This window comes from Glandiceps talaboti, chromosome 1 (assembly GCF_964340395.1).
Source record: "Glandiceps talaboti chromosome 1, keGlaTala1.1, whole genome shotgun sequence".
In the NCBI taxonomy this organism is placed as follows: Eukaryota; Metazoa; Hemichordata; class Enteropneusta; family Spengelidae; genus Glandiceps; species Glandiceps talaboti.
The window spans coordinates 15,219,842-15,239,580 of NC_135549.1; the positions used below are offsets into that span (position 1 = coordinate 15,219,842).

Genomic DNA, 19,739 nt, shown 5'->3' on the forward strand with positions numbered 1-19,739 from the left:
TTAGGTGGTCCATGGTGGATTTTCCGGTTCCAACATGCATTGCGTCAGATGACGTCGCTTAATATTGTTACGTTTAGGTTTGTTTTGTGTTTATTACATTTGAATAACATTTTCATTGTGGAATGATGAAAAGACATGTTGACCTATTAAGTGACGACTATATAGAACAAATGCTACACGCTGTCCATGACACTGTGGGATTTTATTGGTAAACCATACACATTGGTGACAACCCCAACCGTTTCTAGCACTTCCAACCCAACCCCCTACCCCCTGCGAGTACAGAATACATAGCGTTGCCAAGGGAGACGCGAGATGCACCTTGGAACCAGCAATATGTCTTTTCTGTACATATGCATTCTTACCATATAGATAGATAGACAGATACATCTAACTCTTAATTAAGTTTGTGATCACTATGATGCAAGTTTATATTCAGTTACATAATAAACACCCAACTTTGAAATTAATTTATCTATAAAATTATAATGTTCTAATATTAAATTTTAATTCTTAACTGACATCCACGCTCAATAGTATTTGTGATTATATTGTGTATATTTTGTTACCATTTAGAAAATGTATCGTAGAAAACATCTTTTTTAATACATGTAATAACACTATTAAAGTTCTGTATCGTTCGACAGTTTCCCTCTACACACATTTTAGACTAAAGGTGACTGTCTGCAGTCAACATATCTACCATGCTCTATTTAGAAAAAAATTATGATGAAAATTCTGAATTTAAAAAAGGTAGAATAATTTCGAAATTGATGAAATTTAACATCTGCTTGTAGCCCCGTCTGGGTTCGTCCCCACTCTTCAAATTGTGCCCACAACGCGTTACATTGTACTTTATGATGAGGTTAGACACGAATCGATGGCATGCGAACTTTCTATATTGTGATGTTTATGTGTCCATTATATTATACATCCATGAAGTCATTCATTCCTGTAACGATAAAACTGACATCATGAATGTTTACCACTACCTCTTTATAAATTGTTTACTACTCTGGCATGTATCGAGTAAGTGCCTTGTTGACAAAACACCCCATTCTCTCTAATCTCCTCTTTACTATATACATCCACAGTGGATTGGTGTAGTAGTCTTACAGTGCAACCTTGTGATGATAATTTTGAATGTGCGTACATGTCCTCTGGCGACGGTGCTGAATGTCAATCAGTATGCTACAAAGACTACTGCAAGAATGGTGGTCAGTGTGAACACTCTGTCGGCGATGAAGACAGTGAAGTCAACGAGATCACCTGCAGGTAATTCATCATGCGAACAGGTATCCTTGTCCATCTATGACACTACCTAAGATAGGTAGTAAAGAAACAATAACGAATTGGCGCTAACACTACTCTATGTTTACAATATTCTGTAAAGACTTATGTAGGTTCAGTGTGTAGTTGCATTAACAAACACCTACTGGGTGTCCATTGCACAATTTACATTTCCAAATATCCCCTTCCTGGTTTTAATTGCATGTATGAATGAATAAGTGAACAAGTCTTCGTCGAAGACATACTCCTAAACATTTCAACTAATTACTAATTCATAATCTGAATTTTATGACAAATAAATATGGCGGCAATTCAGTTAAACTATTATAAAGGGATGTACATCATGACTAAAGCGATACACACATTCTGCTGCAGTATCTGACAATTGTGCCAAGTTTGGTTGAAATCAGCATGTGTCACAAGGGTCAACACAGATGGCACTATATTTCACAGCAAAAAGTGTTTTACTAGATCCTAAAACATGTTGGTTATTACTCAGTGTCGTCATTTTAAGTAAAATTGTGACAAGAGGGTCATATTATATACTACTCTTGAATTTAGCACATGCATGTCAGATGCGTATATATACACTTTAAACCCTTTTGGTTGTTTGACTTTGAACATAAGGTTCAAGATCAAAGGTCAAGGTCTCACTAGAAATGTAACTGTTAGTTTTTGTGATAGGTATGGTCGTCCATCACACCCTTTCAAATCACTTGACGTCAGATAGATCCAGTAATGTTACAGTGGATAAGGCGAAACTTCGTTAAAACAATGCTATAAACATTCTCTCTCTTCAAATTAACATACATTATTCTTTCCGCAGATGTTCAGAGGGAGCAAACGGATACTACGAAGGGGAACAGTGTGAGACATTTGTGAATATAATCACCAAACTTGCTATAGCGTTATCTGTCATCGCATCCTTCATTATTGTTGTGATAATTATTGTAATCGTTGCCAAGATAAGGAAAAGAAAAACTTACAAAGAAACGAAGAAAATTGGAGGGTAAGTTTGAAGAACCTTTAGTTACTATACTAGCTCTGAAACCTCCTGGCGATATTACATAATTAGTTTAGGATATATCTAGAGCTCTTGATAAAAGTATTTGGAATTCATGGTATGTAAGGTACTCAAATATGTTTGAAGAGTAAGGGAACAGTGATTCGGGAATGGGCATATTCATGTAGTGTATATAGATATTTATGTGGGGTATGATAATAATCATGTGGGAATGGGGTATTCATGTAGTGTATATGGATATTCATATGTGGCACGTAATACTTATGTGGGAATGGGGTATTCATGTAGTGTATATGGATATTCATATGTGGCACGTAATACTTATGTGGGAATGGGGTATTCATGTAGTGTATATGGATATTCATATGTGGCACGTAATACTTATGTGGGAATGGGGTATTCATGTAGTGTATATGGATATTCATATGTGGCACGTAATACTTATGTGGGAATGGGGTATTCATGTAGTGTATATGGATATTCATATCGGGTATGGTAATAATCATCGGATATCGGATAATCAAAATATATTTCTCAAAAACCTTCGAAAAAGTTGAACAGTTTCTTTCGAGAGGTGATGAATTACGGATGTTTTACTATTGTAACTTACCTCGTTTTGGGAAACACAAAATGGGGCATCTGGTGACGTCATTGTACATCAAGATAGAAATAGCGTGACTACATACTTCGAAGATCTTCGAAATATTTTACCAAGTGAAAGCATTACATGATGAATTTAATTATCTTCTTTCTCAGGTACACCGTAAAAGGCATGAGTAGCATTGTCTATGGCAATAATGCATATATTGCCGACGAATTAGAATCAACAGTATCACTGGCAGACGACGGAAAGGACACGCGGTGGTCGACTGACATGGACACAAATGTCATGTCAGGAAACTTTTGGAATTTCCCCGTCCCTGACTACTGGCAGGACGCACAGGATGATACACACGTCGATGGTGGGAGAAGTCATTTTTCAATGGAATGGGACAGTGGGCATACCTATCGTCATGATCCTGGATCTGATGTGATAACACAGCAATCGACGAGTAGCGGAACAGCCTCGTTTTCACAACAGGAAGACGTAGTTGAACCTCGCCAAACGTCAGATGTCACTAACTTTGAGCAACGTATGTCAAGTCGTAGGAGCAACACTGACGACGAGCTGAACTTTAGGCGCCATCGTAGCCTTAGGAGCAAAACCGACAAATTGAAACAGTGGCCACACTATCAACAACAACGTGGTGCACCCTTCCAACTAGATCCTGATACACCAGTAAGTCCTCGACCATGGCAATTATCCTCATCACTGTCACAATCAAATCCCTCACCGCAATAGTCCAGTAAACAAAGAAAAAGCCATATAAGTGGTGGCAACTCACTTGTTGTTGACACAAATTAATAAGTGCCGTATTTTGGCAGAATTCAACCAATTTTGCACACTGACGATTTTCTTCTAGGTCTATATTTAACTATTAAAAACGTAACAACAAAATATTTTTCTGTTACAGTTTAAGATCAGTAGACCCACCTCAATCTACACTACGGTAAGAATTGATTCACAGTAATACCCCCAACCTACACACCTGTGATTAAAACTAACTCACAAAACATATCCAAATATGACACATAGGCACTACACCTTTACAGATAAATGATGCAAGTAAGCACAATATGTACTCTCAAAGTACCTGTAGAGAGCAGATGTCTGAAATTTTGCAGGGCTGTTACTACTAGTATACTAGAGATGTCTTTGTGAACAAATATTTGTTTATATGCAAATTAGAACTTAAATTGTGATGAGTACCAATTAACCCAAATTTGTGTCTACAAAAATTCAAAAACCCTTAAAAAATTACACCACTTTGCAGTTGTGCCACAGTGCTACTGGTATTATTTTTTTTAAACTTTTATTTGGGGGGCCAACTTTTAAAGCACCCAAACAATGACCCTTGATAGAAATTTGGCATTTGGTAAAACTTTCAAAGCATTACAGATTTGTCAACTGACCATTCCCTGTTACAGATATCCTCAAACTAACTAATATTTGTATTCTTTGTCTTTTAATTTCAGAGTTTCTGAGATTCCTTTCAGATAATTCCATCTGAATATCCTCTGACAACTAGAGTGATCTGGAACATAAATGGCAGTATTTGGACTCCAGCTATGGACAAGACACACTTGATCATTTGTACTAATTGTATTTACATCAGGAATTACACACATCAGCTAAAGTGAAATGAATAATGCAAGTATGGGTTGAATATGGAAAGACATACAATTTGGGAATCCAGTTATTCTATCAGGTGTATCATATTCTGAAGTCAGCGTGAATTCTTGGTACCTGCAGTAACATTTTACCACATGCTAGAGGGTCAAAGGTTTAGAACAAGGTCGACTTATTCTCATATGCACCTATAGTAATGCATATACAGCCCATGGAATTGAAGCCAATGGTGTACACCAAGAAATTGAATTATCATTATTTTTATGACACTCGTAGGTAGTACAAATTTAATTTCAGGAACTGAGAATTCGGACAATATGTAATGGATATTAGCTAAATATCAAATATACCACTAATCATCACTTACACGGCGTTTCAATCTTGTTTTGTTGTACTTTCATTTAGGTTGTACTTAGTTTAGTTGTAATTTTTAAAATCTCCCAGATACTATAAATTTCAAATCTAAACAAATGTAGAGTAAGAAAAGAGCGGACAAGTTGATGAAACCTTTACTTGAGGTATAAAAAAGCAAAGTTTTTAATAATAATTTCATTTTCTTACTAAAAATTTAAACAGTCGTAATACATGTACTTTACAATAAGTGTCAATTTTATTATAGCCAGACTATATTTACAACAGGCTTTGTGATGGAAGGAGACAAATAATTACATTTTCTGAAGATTAGTGGACTTAAAATTGAAGTATTTATACAAGAATACTGGAGTGGCCAGCACTCATCCCAGAATACACACAATTAGTTAACATTTCATGTACAGAAATGAGCTAAACAATTGAAAAATAAAGTGCTATGAAATCAAATATGAAATTGGACTGCAGATACTGAAATCACATGGCAAGTGTATTTATATGATGGATGTTTGTTATAGTAATACTGAGTTCATAGATGATGACCCTAAACTTATGTAAATGCATGTAGGGTCATTTCACAGTTCAAACATCAAGCCATGTTGTACAACTTTCCTATGAATCTTCAGTGTTATAGCGACCGTCATCATCTGATCTACAATCTTCTATCATGTGAGTCAGCCACTAATGGGGGGGGGGGGGGGGGGGGGGGGTTTATATAATCACAAGTATGACATCACAATGTTGACAATGTCAGAATGATATGAAATTTTCATACTAGCTGTACCATAGGTTTCATACAGGAATGGCTACGTCTGCTACATTTACCACAAAAACATTCAACAGAATTGTACCAGTAAATATACAGTTTGGTCACTTATCTCCCCCCCCCTCCCCCCCCCTTTTGTCTAAAGGCACAATTGTCAATTGCATTGTTTACTTTCTTTTCCTATTTAAAGTTAACCACAGATATTTTTTTTTTTTACATATGTCACTTGTTTTCATAGCAAATAGTTATTACTTAGATAGAAAGCATTGAAGATTGGTCATGAAAAAAACACAAGGTCAACATGGCAGTGGGCTGAGACAAACAGTAAAATGTACTTGGTTTTCTAAATACGATAATTCTGCATGTTATAGTCCCAAGGGTAGATAAAGGCTTGGCTGTTCCTCCTCTGATACATTGATATTCACACTATCTATAGTAATGTGGCCTGATAATTTTAAATCTATACATTGTGTAATATCTTCTGAAAGTGTTCTATAATACAGAAAATACTTTATAATTGAAACTGTACATATCATATGCATCAAAATACAATTGTTCTTGTGTATTTATGTACTCTATTCTATAGGGGAGAGGGTATTGAAACAATATCAGTTTTGGCTTTTCTCATGTGACAGCACAAAACTGTGGTCACTGGATATTGTGCACCACTACCATTTCCTGCTCTTTTTTCCCCTTCCCACAATATAGGGGAGTGGGAAGGGCCATTCCTTTTCAATGGGGTATCTCACAACATATGGTTTTCTAACAAAATGCAGTTGTAAAGAGTCGAGCATTCTTTTCTGTAACTCACATTCATAATCATCGCATGGAAATTCAATTGTTTGAGGGTATCGCCAGGAGTAAAATCGTATCATCTTATTTCTATTCAGCATCTATTACAGTATGGCAAATCTGTATTTGCATTTAGTTATCATCTGGTATTATAAATTAACACTACACTACGTAAATATCAGAATACTAGTTAGGTTCTACTCTTCTGTACAGAGGCATGTACATATTTGGTTGAACTACACTGCGTTGATGGTGTGTTTAAGAAGGCAAGCAGTTCTTATATAAAAAAAAGGTGCAACTTTCTCTTTCTTTGCGAGATGAATTCTATTCAAATTTGTTACTAGGAATAATATGAAAAGATAAATTCACTTTTTAGCAACGACGTATAGTAATATATACTTGATCTGCATCAATGAAGCTGCTGGATAACAGATAAAGCGCCCTCAATTAAATTATTTGTTTGTCGTCCGTGTGTGGGTAGGTTTGTCAGTAGATTTAGAAAAAACAAACACATTTCGTTTTGCTCAAAATTTCCGGGTAAGACCATATTTCATACTATTATAAATGGAAAGACCGTTCAGATATGACCGTTCAAATGACCACATAATTCTAAATAGTTGTTTATACAACCAAACTTTGGATTTTGACGTTTCTATTTCACCAGAATTGTAGAGTTAGATACAAACAGAAAATGAATCAAGAGAAAAGTAAACATTACGTGACATACCATTGTTTTTTTTCTGTGTTTTTTTTTTTTCCTGTCTGCCTGGTAGATTTTGGAGAAATTCAAAGACGGCAAATAAAGTATTTAATTGATGAAGCGTTATGGAGAGCTATGCCGTAGCAACATGTGATTGTACATTATATGAGAAACAAGAGCTGCAGTGGCAAATCTCTGTTGTTCTTGCAAGACCTGTCATCTTACACATACAGCTGGGTTGAAACCCAGAGTTACAACCTCACTGGTGAGTTATCTAAGCAGCTGAAGTGGTGACACAGAAATCATAACAGGATATGCGATAGACTAAGATATGTTGTGTTGTTCAGCACTATCATGCTTTTTAAATCTTGAGTGCTGGCTGATAGCGTGGCACTAATGTCTGTATCTTACAGACCAGATATGCATCATCTGTAGCGTTAATGCAGTGATTCTCAGATTACAATTCAATAGGTATTATTGATAAGACACAGGATGTTGATGCTTCCCTAAACTGAACATGAATCGCCTGTTGTGTAGAAGCGGTAATTCTGAAGCTATCACTTCATTGGGTGTAAGGTTTCTACTAGAATGGCAATCCTTGAGCTGTAACCAAGATACTGATGATGTTACTGTGTCTGTTTACTCTATTTCCTTGTACTTTGATGTTGACCCACTTGTGTGCGGGTGTCACAGTCGTTTTTCATTTCAGGATGATTACGATGAGGATGATTCAAGTTACAGGCTGTCAGCTGAAATCATACTTTTCTGCCTCTTCTTTTCATGGCTGCTGTACACTGTGGACAGTACCATTTACCTTTTGGTGCTTCTAAAAGTCCAACACAGCCATAATGGAACCACTCTCCATTTGGACACTGTGGTTCAAAATAAAGAAAACAATGTTCAACATTTATATAAAGAACAAATTTAATCTAAAACATTTTGCGAACATTTTCTTCATATTATCTTTCCAACATTTACCAAGAATAAAAAAAATGGAAAAAAATGGTATAAATATAATACTGATATGACTTTTTAGTTGAGATCGTAATGAAGGTATAATTTTACAATAGGCAGTTCGGATATTTTCCATACAATACACCTAAAAGAAATGTCACGCCTTACTCTGACACAATTCTGGCCAAGTCATGGAGTGAAACTTTGACTCTCATTATTTTCATTTTTTAAGTGCTTTTTCATGCAACTGTTGCGGGAATGAAACACTGCTACTCATTTTATGTACGACTATATCAATATGGTCTACTTAGTATTAAACTTTAAGCCGATATTATTTGATAAGACTTTGCAGACATAACATAGTGACTTGAGGAAGTCATAATGCTGGTAACATGTCTGTTATCAACTCCTCTAAAGCCAAATAAAAAAACACTGTGTTTCCGATAACCTGTACTGATCCTAGTTTAAGCCCACAACCCTAAACATTTTCGTATGCAAACAGGTAAAATGGTAAAAATTTACTTCGATATCCTTGTATACCTTCATGCCTTTGCCTCAACTGTAGTCATTTTTAAAACAAAAGGAAATTATAGTCCAGAAAGAAACCAGGTCTTTTTAGACTATAGCAGTACAGTCTGCGTAACACGTTCGTCTACTTAACTTATAATTACCTATATCTACTTCTTTTAGACCTCATCAAACTCTCACAGAAGTATTGTAACCGATGAGTATCTTATCTTGGGGTCAAAGTAATTTTTAAATCTAAATTTTAAATAAAATAACATTCCGACTTATCTGCCGTATTTTCTGAAGTCGTGTTATCAGAAACGCAAATATTTTTTATTTTAATTTGCTTAAAATGATTCAAATTTCAAGCGTACACAGCAGACTTTGATCAAATAGTTGATTGTCAATGGATTGCAATGCCAATTTGTACACACTTCTTGGTTAGTGAACTTTGATAACTCACAATAAATGACGTTGTGATACCCGATCGATTAACACAAGTTTTGTTTGACAAGTTTCAACCCTGATAAGAGAGAGAAGAGAATGTTTGTTGATCATACTTACATCATCATTGTCGCAACCAACCATTTCACCATAGGAGACTTGATTACAAACACAGTATCTTGGTTCATTGGGATCAAATGTCCAGTCTGGTTCTGTGACAGCAGGTTCTACAACTCGTTCTGGAACAGGTTCTGGGACAGGTTCTGTCTTGAATACTGTGCTCCTTGAATTTTGTCTGAAACAGATGTATTTAAAATGACAGTGGTCATAATATTTTCAAAAGGAATAGCAAGAATGTGCAAAACATTGCGTAAGTTTCTCAAGACTGACTGCACAGCCTTTACTGTATAGCAGTGTGCCCTCTAACGATAGCCAAATTTTGTTGTTGTGAGTCACAAAATGAGAAAAACTGGGATTTCTTGTGAGTCACCACATAGTAAGAGATGGGGGAACACCAAATTTTGGTGCGTCACTAGAAATTGTGTGTGCACACTGCTGTATAGAGTCACATTAATTCAAAGTATTGTGAAAATCCTAATCCTGTATTTTAAGGGTAGATATCCTTCGCTCCTAGCTTGTACTTCCTTAGTCAGGTCCATGCCATGACCTACAATTTCTCAATTTGATGTGGTGGGAAAGTTAGTTATTATCATGTTTGTTTCACTGCTACCCAACTCTTCAAGCACAACAGAGGGAAATCCATAATTATAATTCCTACAACAAACTCAAGATGTGGTACCATAAGTACAAGTTAGGGAAGGGGACCATGTATATTTACTTTTTATGCACTACCACTTACTACTGGTTAACCAACCAAAGGAAGATTAACTTCTGATTTCTGGTAATATTAAGCTAACTTGCAAAAGATGTGCTAAAAAGTAAGAGCGCACACCATCTGATCACCAAGTTGGCATTTGTGTGACCTTGTAGTATTTAGGGCTAAATATACCACATAAACTCATTTGATTTATTGTCAGTCATTTACAAGATTTTTGAAACAATAGAGATAATTGACCTCAAGATTGATAACCCACAAACTATTTGTAATTTCTAATCGAAAATCATTTACACAACTGACTTGAATTAAAGACAGTAACTAGTTGTTAAACCCTTTCAGTTCAATAAAAGCATAACATGGCCAATAAAACAAGTAGTGGTAGACTGAAAAGCTTGTACTTTTAACTAGATTTTAAAAAATCTCAACCCTAAAGGCTATACAAATATTGCAGTTCACTGCACATTCAAACCCAACTGAGCACTGATATTGGACACTATTTACTACATGTATATTGCACATATGAAATGGGTGTACTTACTTTTTATTTCTCTGTGACCTAGAGTCAGCTGTTCTTGTATCCCCTGAGCTAGATGATGCAGGTGAACCATACAAACCAGTATACCCTGACATTTGACTAAGATCAGCACCACTTTTCAATGCATCGTATGTTGCTCTTATACTTGCTGTTCGCCTCCCTTGTTGCATCTAAGAGTGAAAACAATGTACAACTGAAGTAGTGTCATGATATTAGTAGTACGATACATAGAGGTTACACAGAAGTGTGATGCATGCCAATGCATACCTTCCCTGTATCAAAGGGGCATGGGCCAACTTGAGACACCAACGATAAATGCTTATTGTAAGACTCATCTGGAATTGTACTTATGTTGATTTTCGCCCTGGAAAGGGCATAAAATCATCACATAGCATTGATGAAGCTTTATGTATTGTGCATTTTTCTATGATCCTGATGTCACTGGTACTTTTTGGGTTGGAATGAAAGAGTAAAATAACACTGATAATCTCATTCATTCTATGCTGCCAGTACTACACCTATTATGAAAATAACTTTTTTGACCAGTGATGAGGGTAATGATTGTTAGCTTGGAGTTCTCTGGAGGACAGGTGCAATACAAATACACTTTATCATTTATTTCTATTCATTGTTTCAAGGCCTTCATATTACAGAATTGTGTTGTCATGGTAATTATATATACATGTACATCATAGTCAATGTACAACTTATGTACATATATTACTACATAACATTTTAACTTGGAGATCTGAGGAATAACTTACAATACTACCATCATTTGGAAAATCTCCACTATTGTTATAAAATGCACAGATTCTTTATCATTCTACTTCAAAAAATTTGGATACAATATCTTTACGACACATGATCAAATTTATGACTTTGTCACTGTACTTGTTCATCTATTCTGCAATCTTAGGTTGACCAAAGGTTCATGATGATATGCCATGAAATATAAAGTTATTCTTAAAATTAAACTATCACTGTAATTATTTGTCAGTGATGTTAATAACTTAAATAAGTGCTCAAATCAAGAGTCATTCTGGACTCCAGCATATAAAAACAAGAGTACATTTTAATAGCCTAAGCCCACATGTTGTATGAATCAGTGCTTTCTATTTTTTTTTACAGATAAGATTACACACATCTATGTTTTATCTGTGTTTTAATGGTAGGTTTTAAAGCAATGTTTTTTATCTATGTAATCATTCAGCAGTCTCCTGATAATCAAACAATGCTGGAAAAAGTTGTGTGTCTTCAGTACACTTCTAGTAGCTAGTAGTCTCAATAATCTTTGATGCAGTTAATAAAGGGACATACACATGGAACCCAAATACACAGATTTGCATGAAGCATTTTGGTTGATAAAAGAGGCAAGTGAAAATTTACCCTTTTTTTTCTACAACAGTAATGGCTGGTAATATATACATAGTGCCTGATAGTTCCATTCATATTGTATCACTTGTTTTGATAACTACAATAACATGTAATTACTATTACATTACTGAGTACTGAATATTTTTTAAGATGAATGTTGATTGAGTGAACATTGATTATCATGGCCAAACATGTGAATACCTATTCCAAAGATACAGCCTCATAACAAAGTATCCCTTCACAGAACTTTGTTAACAGATATACTTACAAATGTAGGCTCAAGATCCAAAGATTGTGGATAGTTGCATATTACTCACATGTGTTTCACTTACCTGTAATGTGTTAGAAACAGCCTGAGCAGCAGCGAGAGCTATGGCATTGGTCCCAGCACCCATCTGTCCTAACCTATATGATAGTGATGATTGTGTTGCATTGGCACCACTCTCTGCACTGGTTGCCCCAAGAGATGTGGCTGGAGGTGTTGAACTGTTACTTCTGTACCCTGTAGTATCATGAACAGCTTCACTTGCCAAACTTGATAAAAGTTTGTCAGGAGCTACTTTCTTCTCTACATGGTTATCTATGGCAGTGTATTTCCGCTCTGACAAAAATAAAGTGACACACAATATTACAGTCATGCTTACAGTATAACTCAGTTAACTTTTTTCAGTTAGTTCAACATGATGAATTTAGCAATGCAAGTATGCTTGCAATGGTAAATAGTGGGTGAAGTTCAATTCTTCATATCTCACAAGTACATGTGTAGAACAGCAGCTTTAATCTTTGACCAGTTTCACACCTTGACAGTCTTTTTTTAAGAAGAGTGATTCAAATTGGAATTTTTAAAAGACACACAGGAAAATTCTTGTGACAAAAATATGCTGTGTGTGCAGTCTGTCTACATAACACAGCACTTCTGTCTAGTAATGTAAAGATACTTGCATTTGCGACCAGACTGGATCAGTTTATTTTGATAGGACTCTTAATATTAGTGTAATACAATGTAGTTGACTATATATTTAAACCAATAATTGAGCAGCCTCGTCTTCAAAAAAAAAGGTTGGGTTACATCCACAATATTGAACACTGAGTGAAACACACTAAGATGCATGACAAATTGTAATGACTTGGTCTAATGGTGGTTTGTGTATACATTCTACACATCCTTTATACCAAAGTCCTATAAACAATTGGGGTTAAGATCATGGATAGGAAATTGTAAATTTTCCTGGACTTTCTCCATTTCATTGCTAGGGTTCTAGAAGCTAAACTATCATGAAGACAACATTGAGATTTCAACCTACTTTCTCCTCTCTGGTGATTCTGCTGAGCTGGGGCGTCGAGTTCTAATGATCCTGTACAAGAGGAGGCAAAAATATCAATAAAGAAAGCAACAATATTCACTGAGAGCTCACAACTTGAAGCCGCCTTTATTTTCTAGGCATCAACCTTACACATAATCCTACAACAAACAAGTCTCTAATGCATTATTTTGACCTGTTTCTTTGCTGACCTGATGGTACTTTATTGTATGCTTCCTAGGGAGTTGAGGAAGTATAACAGGCCATTGTTTTGCTATAGATCTATGCCAGGGGTAATAGTTGTTAGGCCAAAAAGAAAAAAGTTTGTGGTCAGTGCGTACATCACGTAAATACCCTCACATTGGTCTTTTTTTTATTTTGTGTTTGTCCAGCCCATGCAGTCCGCAGATCCGAGGGGAAACACAAAAATAACCCTCTGTATTTCAGTGACGGCAACTGCAGAGCCAATCATAAACAAACAAATGACATCTGCCCTACATACACACTTACTTGCTCTACAGTACTAACTAAAAAGAACAGTAACTGCCATAAATAGTGGACTGAGTGACAGGTTTGTTGAGAATAAAAAAAAAAACCACACGCGTTGTCGCACAATTTTAGATATACTTTTTGCCTCAGTGCCTGGAGCTCTCCAGGGAATTCTAATACACTTTATCACTACTATTATAATAGTCTATTACAGTGAGAAAGTTATTCGGTGTTTAGGAATCTCAACTTGAATTTTATTGAGACTATACTTTTGTTAAATATTTTGACTTGCTCTCTACTGTTGAAAGCGTATTTCAATTCCTTGCTCTCCAGACTTCTAGCCTTGAGCTTTAACTGCACCTTATAAAAAGTTAGTAAACTTTTGTCTTAAAAACACTCATAAATAGACAGCAATGAGAAAACCCCAAATTTCTTGAATGACTACACGTTATGATTTAGTCTTGTGAAGTTGCAAAAGCAATAACCCAACCATTTGTCTTTACAAGTAAACATAGCTGATTCTGAAGTATATCAAATCTCCTGAAGATGAGAAAGATGTTTTGGCAGTGTGAAATACTAGATGCCACCATCATGATTTTGAGTCAATTTTCAGAAGCTTTTCCATCAAACCCACATTTGTATATATGTGAACAAGCAGACACATCACTTTCCCATTAATTATGTGGTGCAATATATACTTTAAATAACAAGGAAAATATCAGGTTTTATTAATATTAGTGTAAACAGGAAAAGGTTTTAGTTACAGCTATATAATGGTATCAGTTTCTTGTGGTGGTTTTTGTACGTTTATTTTGTTATTAAAATGATTACAATCATTGAATATATCTTTAAATCATCATTGAGAAAAGGTGCAATTTTGTTACACAGTATTCAAAAGCTTGCTGCACCCTTGAGCTAAAGCAAGATAATTTACCCTATATACTGACTGACAGAACAGAGGTGATGCCATAAATTAGCCAATCCTATCACATCATAGTTGACATGTGATTGCGTGCTGATGTCAGTACACAATTGACTGTAAAAGTGGCTGTGTGGTGTGCCACAGTCATAACAAAATTACATTATATGTTGATATGCTCACAGACTTTCAGATACATGTAGGTTACTGATGACAGATATCAAACAGGAAAGGACATTTTTGTTTGATTGTGTGCTGATGGGTAGTAGGAAGCTACCGACATAAGTACAATCCATTCTTGATTTGGCCAAGTACAATGATTGCAATTACTGTATGACGTCATGATACCATCCACCCTGTAAGATACATTGTGTTGTTCAGCCCTATCAGGTGAGTGACAGTTGATCATGTTGCATCTTACAAACAAGATACCACGGCAATAATATTGATATCAGAACTGCTAGCAAGACAGTCACTTGCACTAAAACACTGCACCACAATAACTGCCTAAGGCACATCAAAATTCCATAAGTTTTGAAAATATATCTCAACATTCCTATGATTTTATAATTACCCCCCCCCCCCCCAAAAAAAAAAAAAGAAAAGAAAAGAAAAGAAAGAAAATAAGTAGCTTAAGTGACTGTTGCCACTCTATGGATGCTTGACGGGTCTCAATTAGGACTAACTTACTTCTTTCTAGTATTTCTGTAATGCCAGCATTGTCAGCTTCTAATTCCATTTTGAATTTGTTGAGCTCCTGGTCGAGTTTACGTAGATGTCGATCAACCTAGGTATGAATTAAACTCAATTAGATCACAGCACAATACAATACAATTTACAATTACAACCACATCACCTGAAACATGGTTGTCTTGACTGGACAAGAATCTTCCTATAATTGCTACATTTTATCATTTATCTCAATAAAATAAATCGCTGACATCGTTACATTTTCTTAGCCATAATCTTACAGATTGATACACTTTACATTAATAGCATTTCATTCTGCACAAAACTTCACCATTATTATTGGAAAAGACAAACACTAGTATGTTTGTTAAAATGGCAAGTTGGTAACCATATATCTAAAACTGCATTTTCACCCTCCCTTCTTTTCCCCATCAAATGTGTTATTAACTTTTAATTCTGCTGACACTTTGCTTACATTCAACTAGTATGTACTATTAGTATTAAATTATATTTTCTTCCACACATATCATTGCATCTCTCTAAATATATTGATAATTTGCAAAAAACTCAAAATATTCATTTTTATAATAGACACAAAAATATATTCTAATATGGAGTTAAAGGCATAACATGCAAAATGATTATTAACTTTAAGTTGACATTGATCATCGGATAATGCATACATTGTATGGTGGTGCATCTCGTTTGTGGCGGTGAGGCGTTTTGTAATGGCGGTTGTCTGCATAAATTATGCAAATATTCTTACCAAGTCGTATATTTGGTTCGCAAGTTGTACTTTTTCGTCGGCGTCTTCCAAGGCTTTATAATAGTCCTGGTAAAACAAAACATTTAAAACCGTAGATGAGATATCAATTTTTGTAACAAAGTTAAAGAAAAGACTGGCCGATCGAGTTTTCATACATTTCGGGAACACTTACTTTTCTAATTTTTTCGTATTCTTGTTCACGTTGCTCCGGTTTCAGTTTCTTGCCGTTGTTGAAGAAGTTCTTGACACGCTCGTCTAAATTATCCATTGCGTCTGAAACGCGAGAAAAACATGGTTTCAGATGAAAGGCACGGATATTGCAAAACGAGACCGAGCAGCAACGCACTGAACTGGTAGCAATACTTACTTTGTACTTGCAAGTCCATTTCGCGTATTTCCGTGAACCTCTCTCGGAGATCCATCGGCAACTGTTCGATCACTAGGTACAAAACAGAAAAACACGGTGACGGTTAGTTTCTGCCCACGATTTGATCCCAATTTCTTTCCAAATCAATAGATTGTGGGATTATAGTTCAAACGTGCATGTTATTTGGCCACTTACTTTCCAGGTAGTCTTCTAAGTACAACATTTTCGCTGCGTTCTGGTGTTCGATTCATTCAATATGGTTGACACTGAAGCGGTGCCGTCTCTTCGGCCATTCATTTCTCTGAAGCTAGCTACTTTCTGATTGGTTTACGTAGCTTAACATATTCTCAGTATTTCAACAAAATGTCATCACATATGATTGCAATCGATTTTTACTACGCTCTAAACTCGTTAGATTAACTACGCGTACGTTTTTTCGGTAACTTCATACTTAATACTAGCATAAGTGTGTAATAAATGAAACTTTTCTGTGGTAATTACAGTAACGCCCATCAAAGATAAAAACCAATGAGATTACGTGTTACATTCCTTGGTGCAACCTTGAATGAGCCTCGATTTCGCGCGACGTCCAATTATTGCCGCTGAGGGCGTGCAATATATTGACTTGGTTCAATGCATGGTTCAATGCAATGCATGAGTCTTTGCTCGATAGTTCTAGCTGTCGATAAGGATTTTATGTGCAGACCTGGTTATCTATTATCTGATATCAAATGTAGAAGCACAATTCCCGGGCTCTTGAAATCATTCAAAGAGATTATACTAATGAAAGAGAAGTTGTTAGATTATTGAACCGAACGATTTCGGGAAGCATTTGAATCAAGCTATGAATACTGTTTTTACAAGGTCTATCACAATCATTACTTAGTATACCGGGCCCGGGACTGCACTGCGACTGCGGTCTAAAATATTTGACAGAGAACCGTCATTAGCCGGGGTTCATAGACAGTGAAGTCTAGTCTCTAATACTTGTAATTTAATATCAGTACTTGAGAGACATTTTGTTGAACGAAGATCACTCCTTTTGGATTTGTTTATTCAATAATCCGTTATCCCGTCTTTAAACCGGGAGTGGGGTAGAGGTTGCTGTGTTTGTGTTTGTGTTTGTGTTTGTGTTTGTGTTTGTGTTTGTGTTTGTGTTTGTGTTTGTGTTTGTGTTTGTGTTTGTGTTTGTGTTTGTGTTTGTGTTTGTTTGTTTGTGTTTGTTTGTTTGTGTGTGTGTGTGTGTGTGTGTGTGTGTGTGTGTGTGGAGGGGGGATTATAGTGAAAAGCCAAACAAATGAGTGGAAATTAAAGACATATAGGAAGCCATTTAAGTATTATAAAGTCTCAACTATTTAGCTTCGGTACGTATCATCTGGATAGTATAGTATAGTATATATATATATATATATATATATATATATATATATATATATATATATATATATATATATATATATATATATATATATATATTATATAACCACCTGTTATTGCGTATCGCAAACCAGCTACAATATTCGGTAACATTCTTTACCAGAATAAATTAAAGAAAGCCAAGTCGGAAATAATCACTTGGGGTTGCAATCCTTGTAATACTGCAAGATGCGCTTGTTGCTCTTTGATCCACAACACGAATTTTTTAAAATCCACGGTTACAGGCAAATTTAATCGTATCACATCAAGAATGACTTACATTGTAAGTCAAGTACTGTCATATACGCTCTAACCTGCCGTACGTGTAATATTCAGTACATTGGCCAGACTACGTAACCTTTTCACAAGAGAATGAATGGCCATCGCTCAAATATCAAAACGAACAGAATAGACAGATCTCCTTATGTCGTACCTCACTTCAGGATGCCAGGATACACTCTATCCGATAATGCTCTGACAGCCACAGTCATTTGCTATTCACCTAACCCAGACACTGAAACAATTAATGAAACAATTGGAGCTGGTACTATGTATCCTCATGGACTAAATGGTTCAGCTAGTCATTTTTTCGTATATTTCGTATATATTATATATATGGTGTGTGTGTGTGTGTGTGTGTCTGTCTGTCTGTCTGTCTGTCTGTCTGTCTGTCTGTCTGTCTGTCTGTCTGTCTGTCTGTCTGTCTGTCTGTCTGTCTGTCAGACACACATCTTTATTTTTCCCGCCTTCTCCTATAATTAAACATACCAGTAGGTAAATGCATACCTTATTGTTGCTCAGCCACAAAAAAAGGTTTGTGACCAGGTAGGTGTGTTTAAGTTTTATCATGTGAATATAAGTGTGTTCTATACGAAAGCCGAGAAGGGACTTCCGACATCTGACTTCCAACTTCCGACTTCCGACTTCTGACTTCTGACTTCTGATTTTCGACTTCGGACTTCGGACTTCGGACTTCAGTATGTTTGAAAAAAATATTTGATTAGCCCCTCCTTTCTCTCTCTCAGTTTTTGAGCAACCCCCTTGTAGCTTTGCATTCTTTGAGTGACACATGATCAATTTTTGGTTTCTACTTTCTTACACTTATTTTTGATATTTTGCTGATAAAAATGCAACAATTCAAAAACCTTGGCTAGCAATTTATTGTTTTGAACTATTTTCACTTGTAAAGTGTAAGTTTTGAAAGAGACAACCAAAACTTGAAGATTATGATGTAGAGTGGTTATTCAGATCTATTTGGTTTTTGACTGGTGACCTCCGATTCTTCCGACCCCTCCAAGCCGTAAACGATGTTCTTCCAACCCCTCCAAGCCGTAAACGATGTTCTTCCGACCCCCCCAAACCGTAAACGATGTTCTTCCGACCATCCATCCAAGCCGTAAACGATGACAGCTTCCGTATTCCATCCTAACACCATTTTAAAAGAACAAAGAAAGAAAATTTTTGTGATTTTATAGCATGATTACAGAGTCTGACCTAGAGTGTATGCAATCAATTTAATCAAGTTATCAGAATATCTTTTGGGATCCAGTGGTTGCATTAAGTAATCATGACCAACATTAATAAACTGCGGCCAGCAAGTAAGTACCATGTGCTGAAATATTCATAGTACCTGACTCAAAAAATAAAAAAGTCTTGAAGTAAAAGTAGCGATACGTCAAATAATGGAGTCTTCAGTAGTTTAGGAGGGGGGGGGGGGATAATGCCCAGGCTATTGCGTAAAATATGACGTCTGCTGACCCTCCCTCAATTTCCTTTCTCTAAAACATGCATGACCCTCCCCCGTTAAAATATGGTTTAAATGCTGGTAAAGGACACTAATTCCAGAATCAATGGTTTAAAGGATTTAATCCTAATCCCAACGCTGCCACCACGTTGAAAGTTTTAAAGGTACTGGTTATTTCCCTAACTACTACTACCACCGGTAGTTAGATTATGTGAAATTGG

The 19,739-nt window shown here is 35.9% G+C and overlaps 1 protein-coding gene across 1 annotated transcript; it reads right to left on the reverse strand.

The window, feature by feature from the left end:
* Nucleotides 1-5,636: 5,636 nt before the first annotated feature.
* Nucleotides 5,637-16,644, reverse strand: LOC144453979 (inhibitor of growth protein 3-like). The gene is made up of 10 exons (XM_078145359.1): nucleotides 16,554-16,644; nucleotides 16,359-16,430; nucleotides 16,164-16,264; nucleotides 15,992-16,057; nucleotides 15,226-15,322; nucleotides 13,131-13,181; nucleotides 12,159-12,427; nucleotides 10,453-10,619; nucleotides 9,197-9,371; nucleotides 5,637-8,043 (listed from the first exon to the last, which is right to left on the reverse strand). Exons 1-10 carry the CDS (start codon nucleotides 16,579-16,581, stop codon nucleotides 7,927-7,929), a joined length of 1,143 nt encoding a protein of 380 aa, XP_078001485.1. The 5' UTR covers nucleotides 16,582-16,644; the 3' UTR covers nucleotides 5,637-7,926.
* Between the last annotated feature and the right edge of the window lie 3,095 nt (nucleotides 16,645-19,739).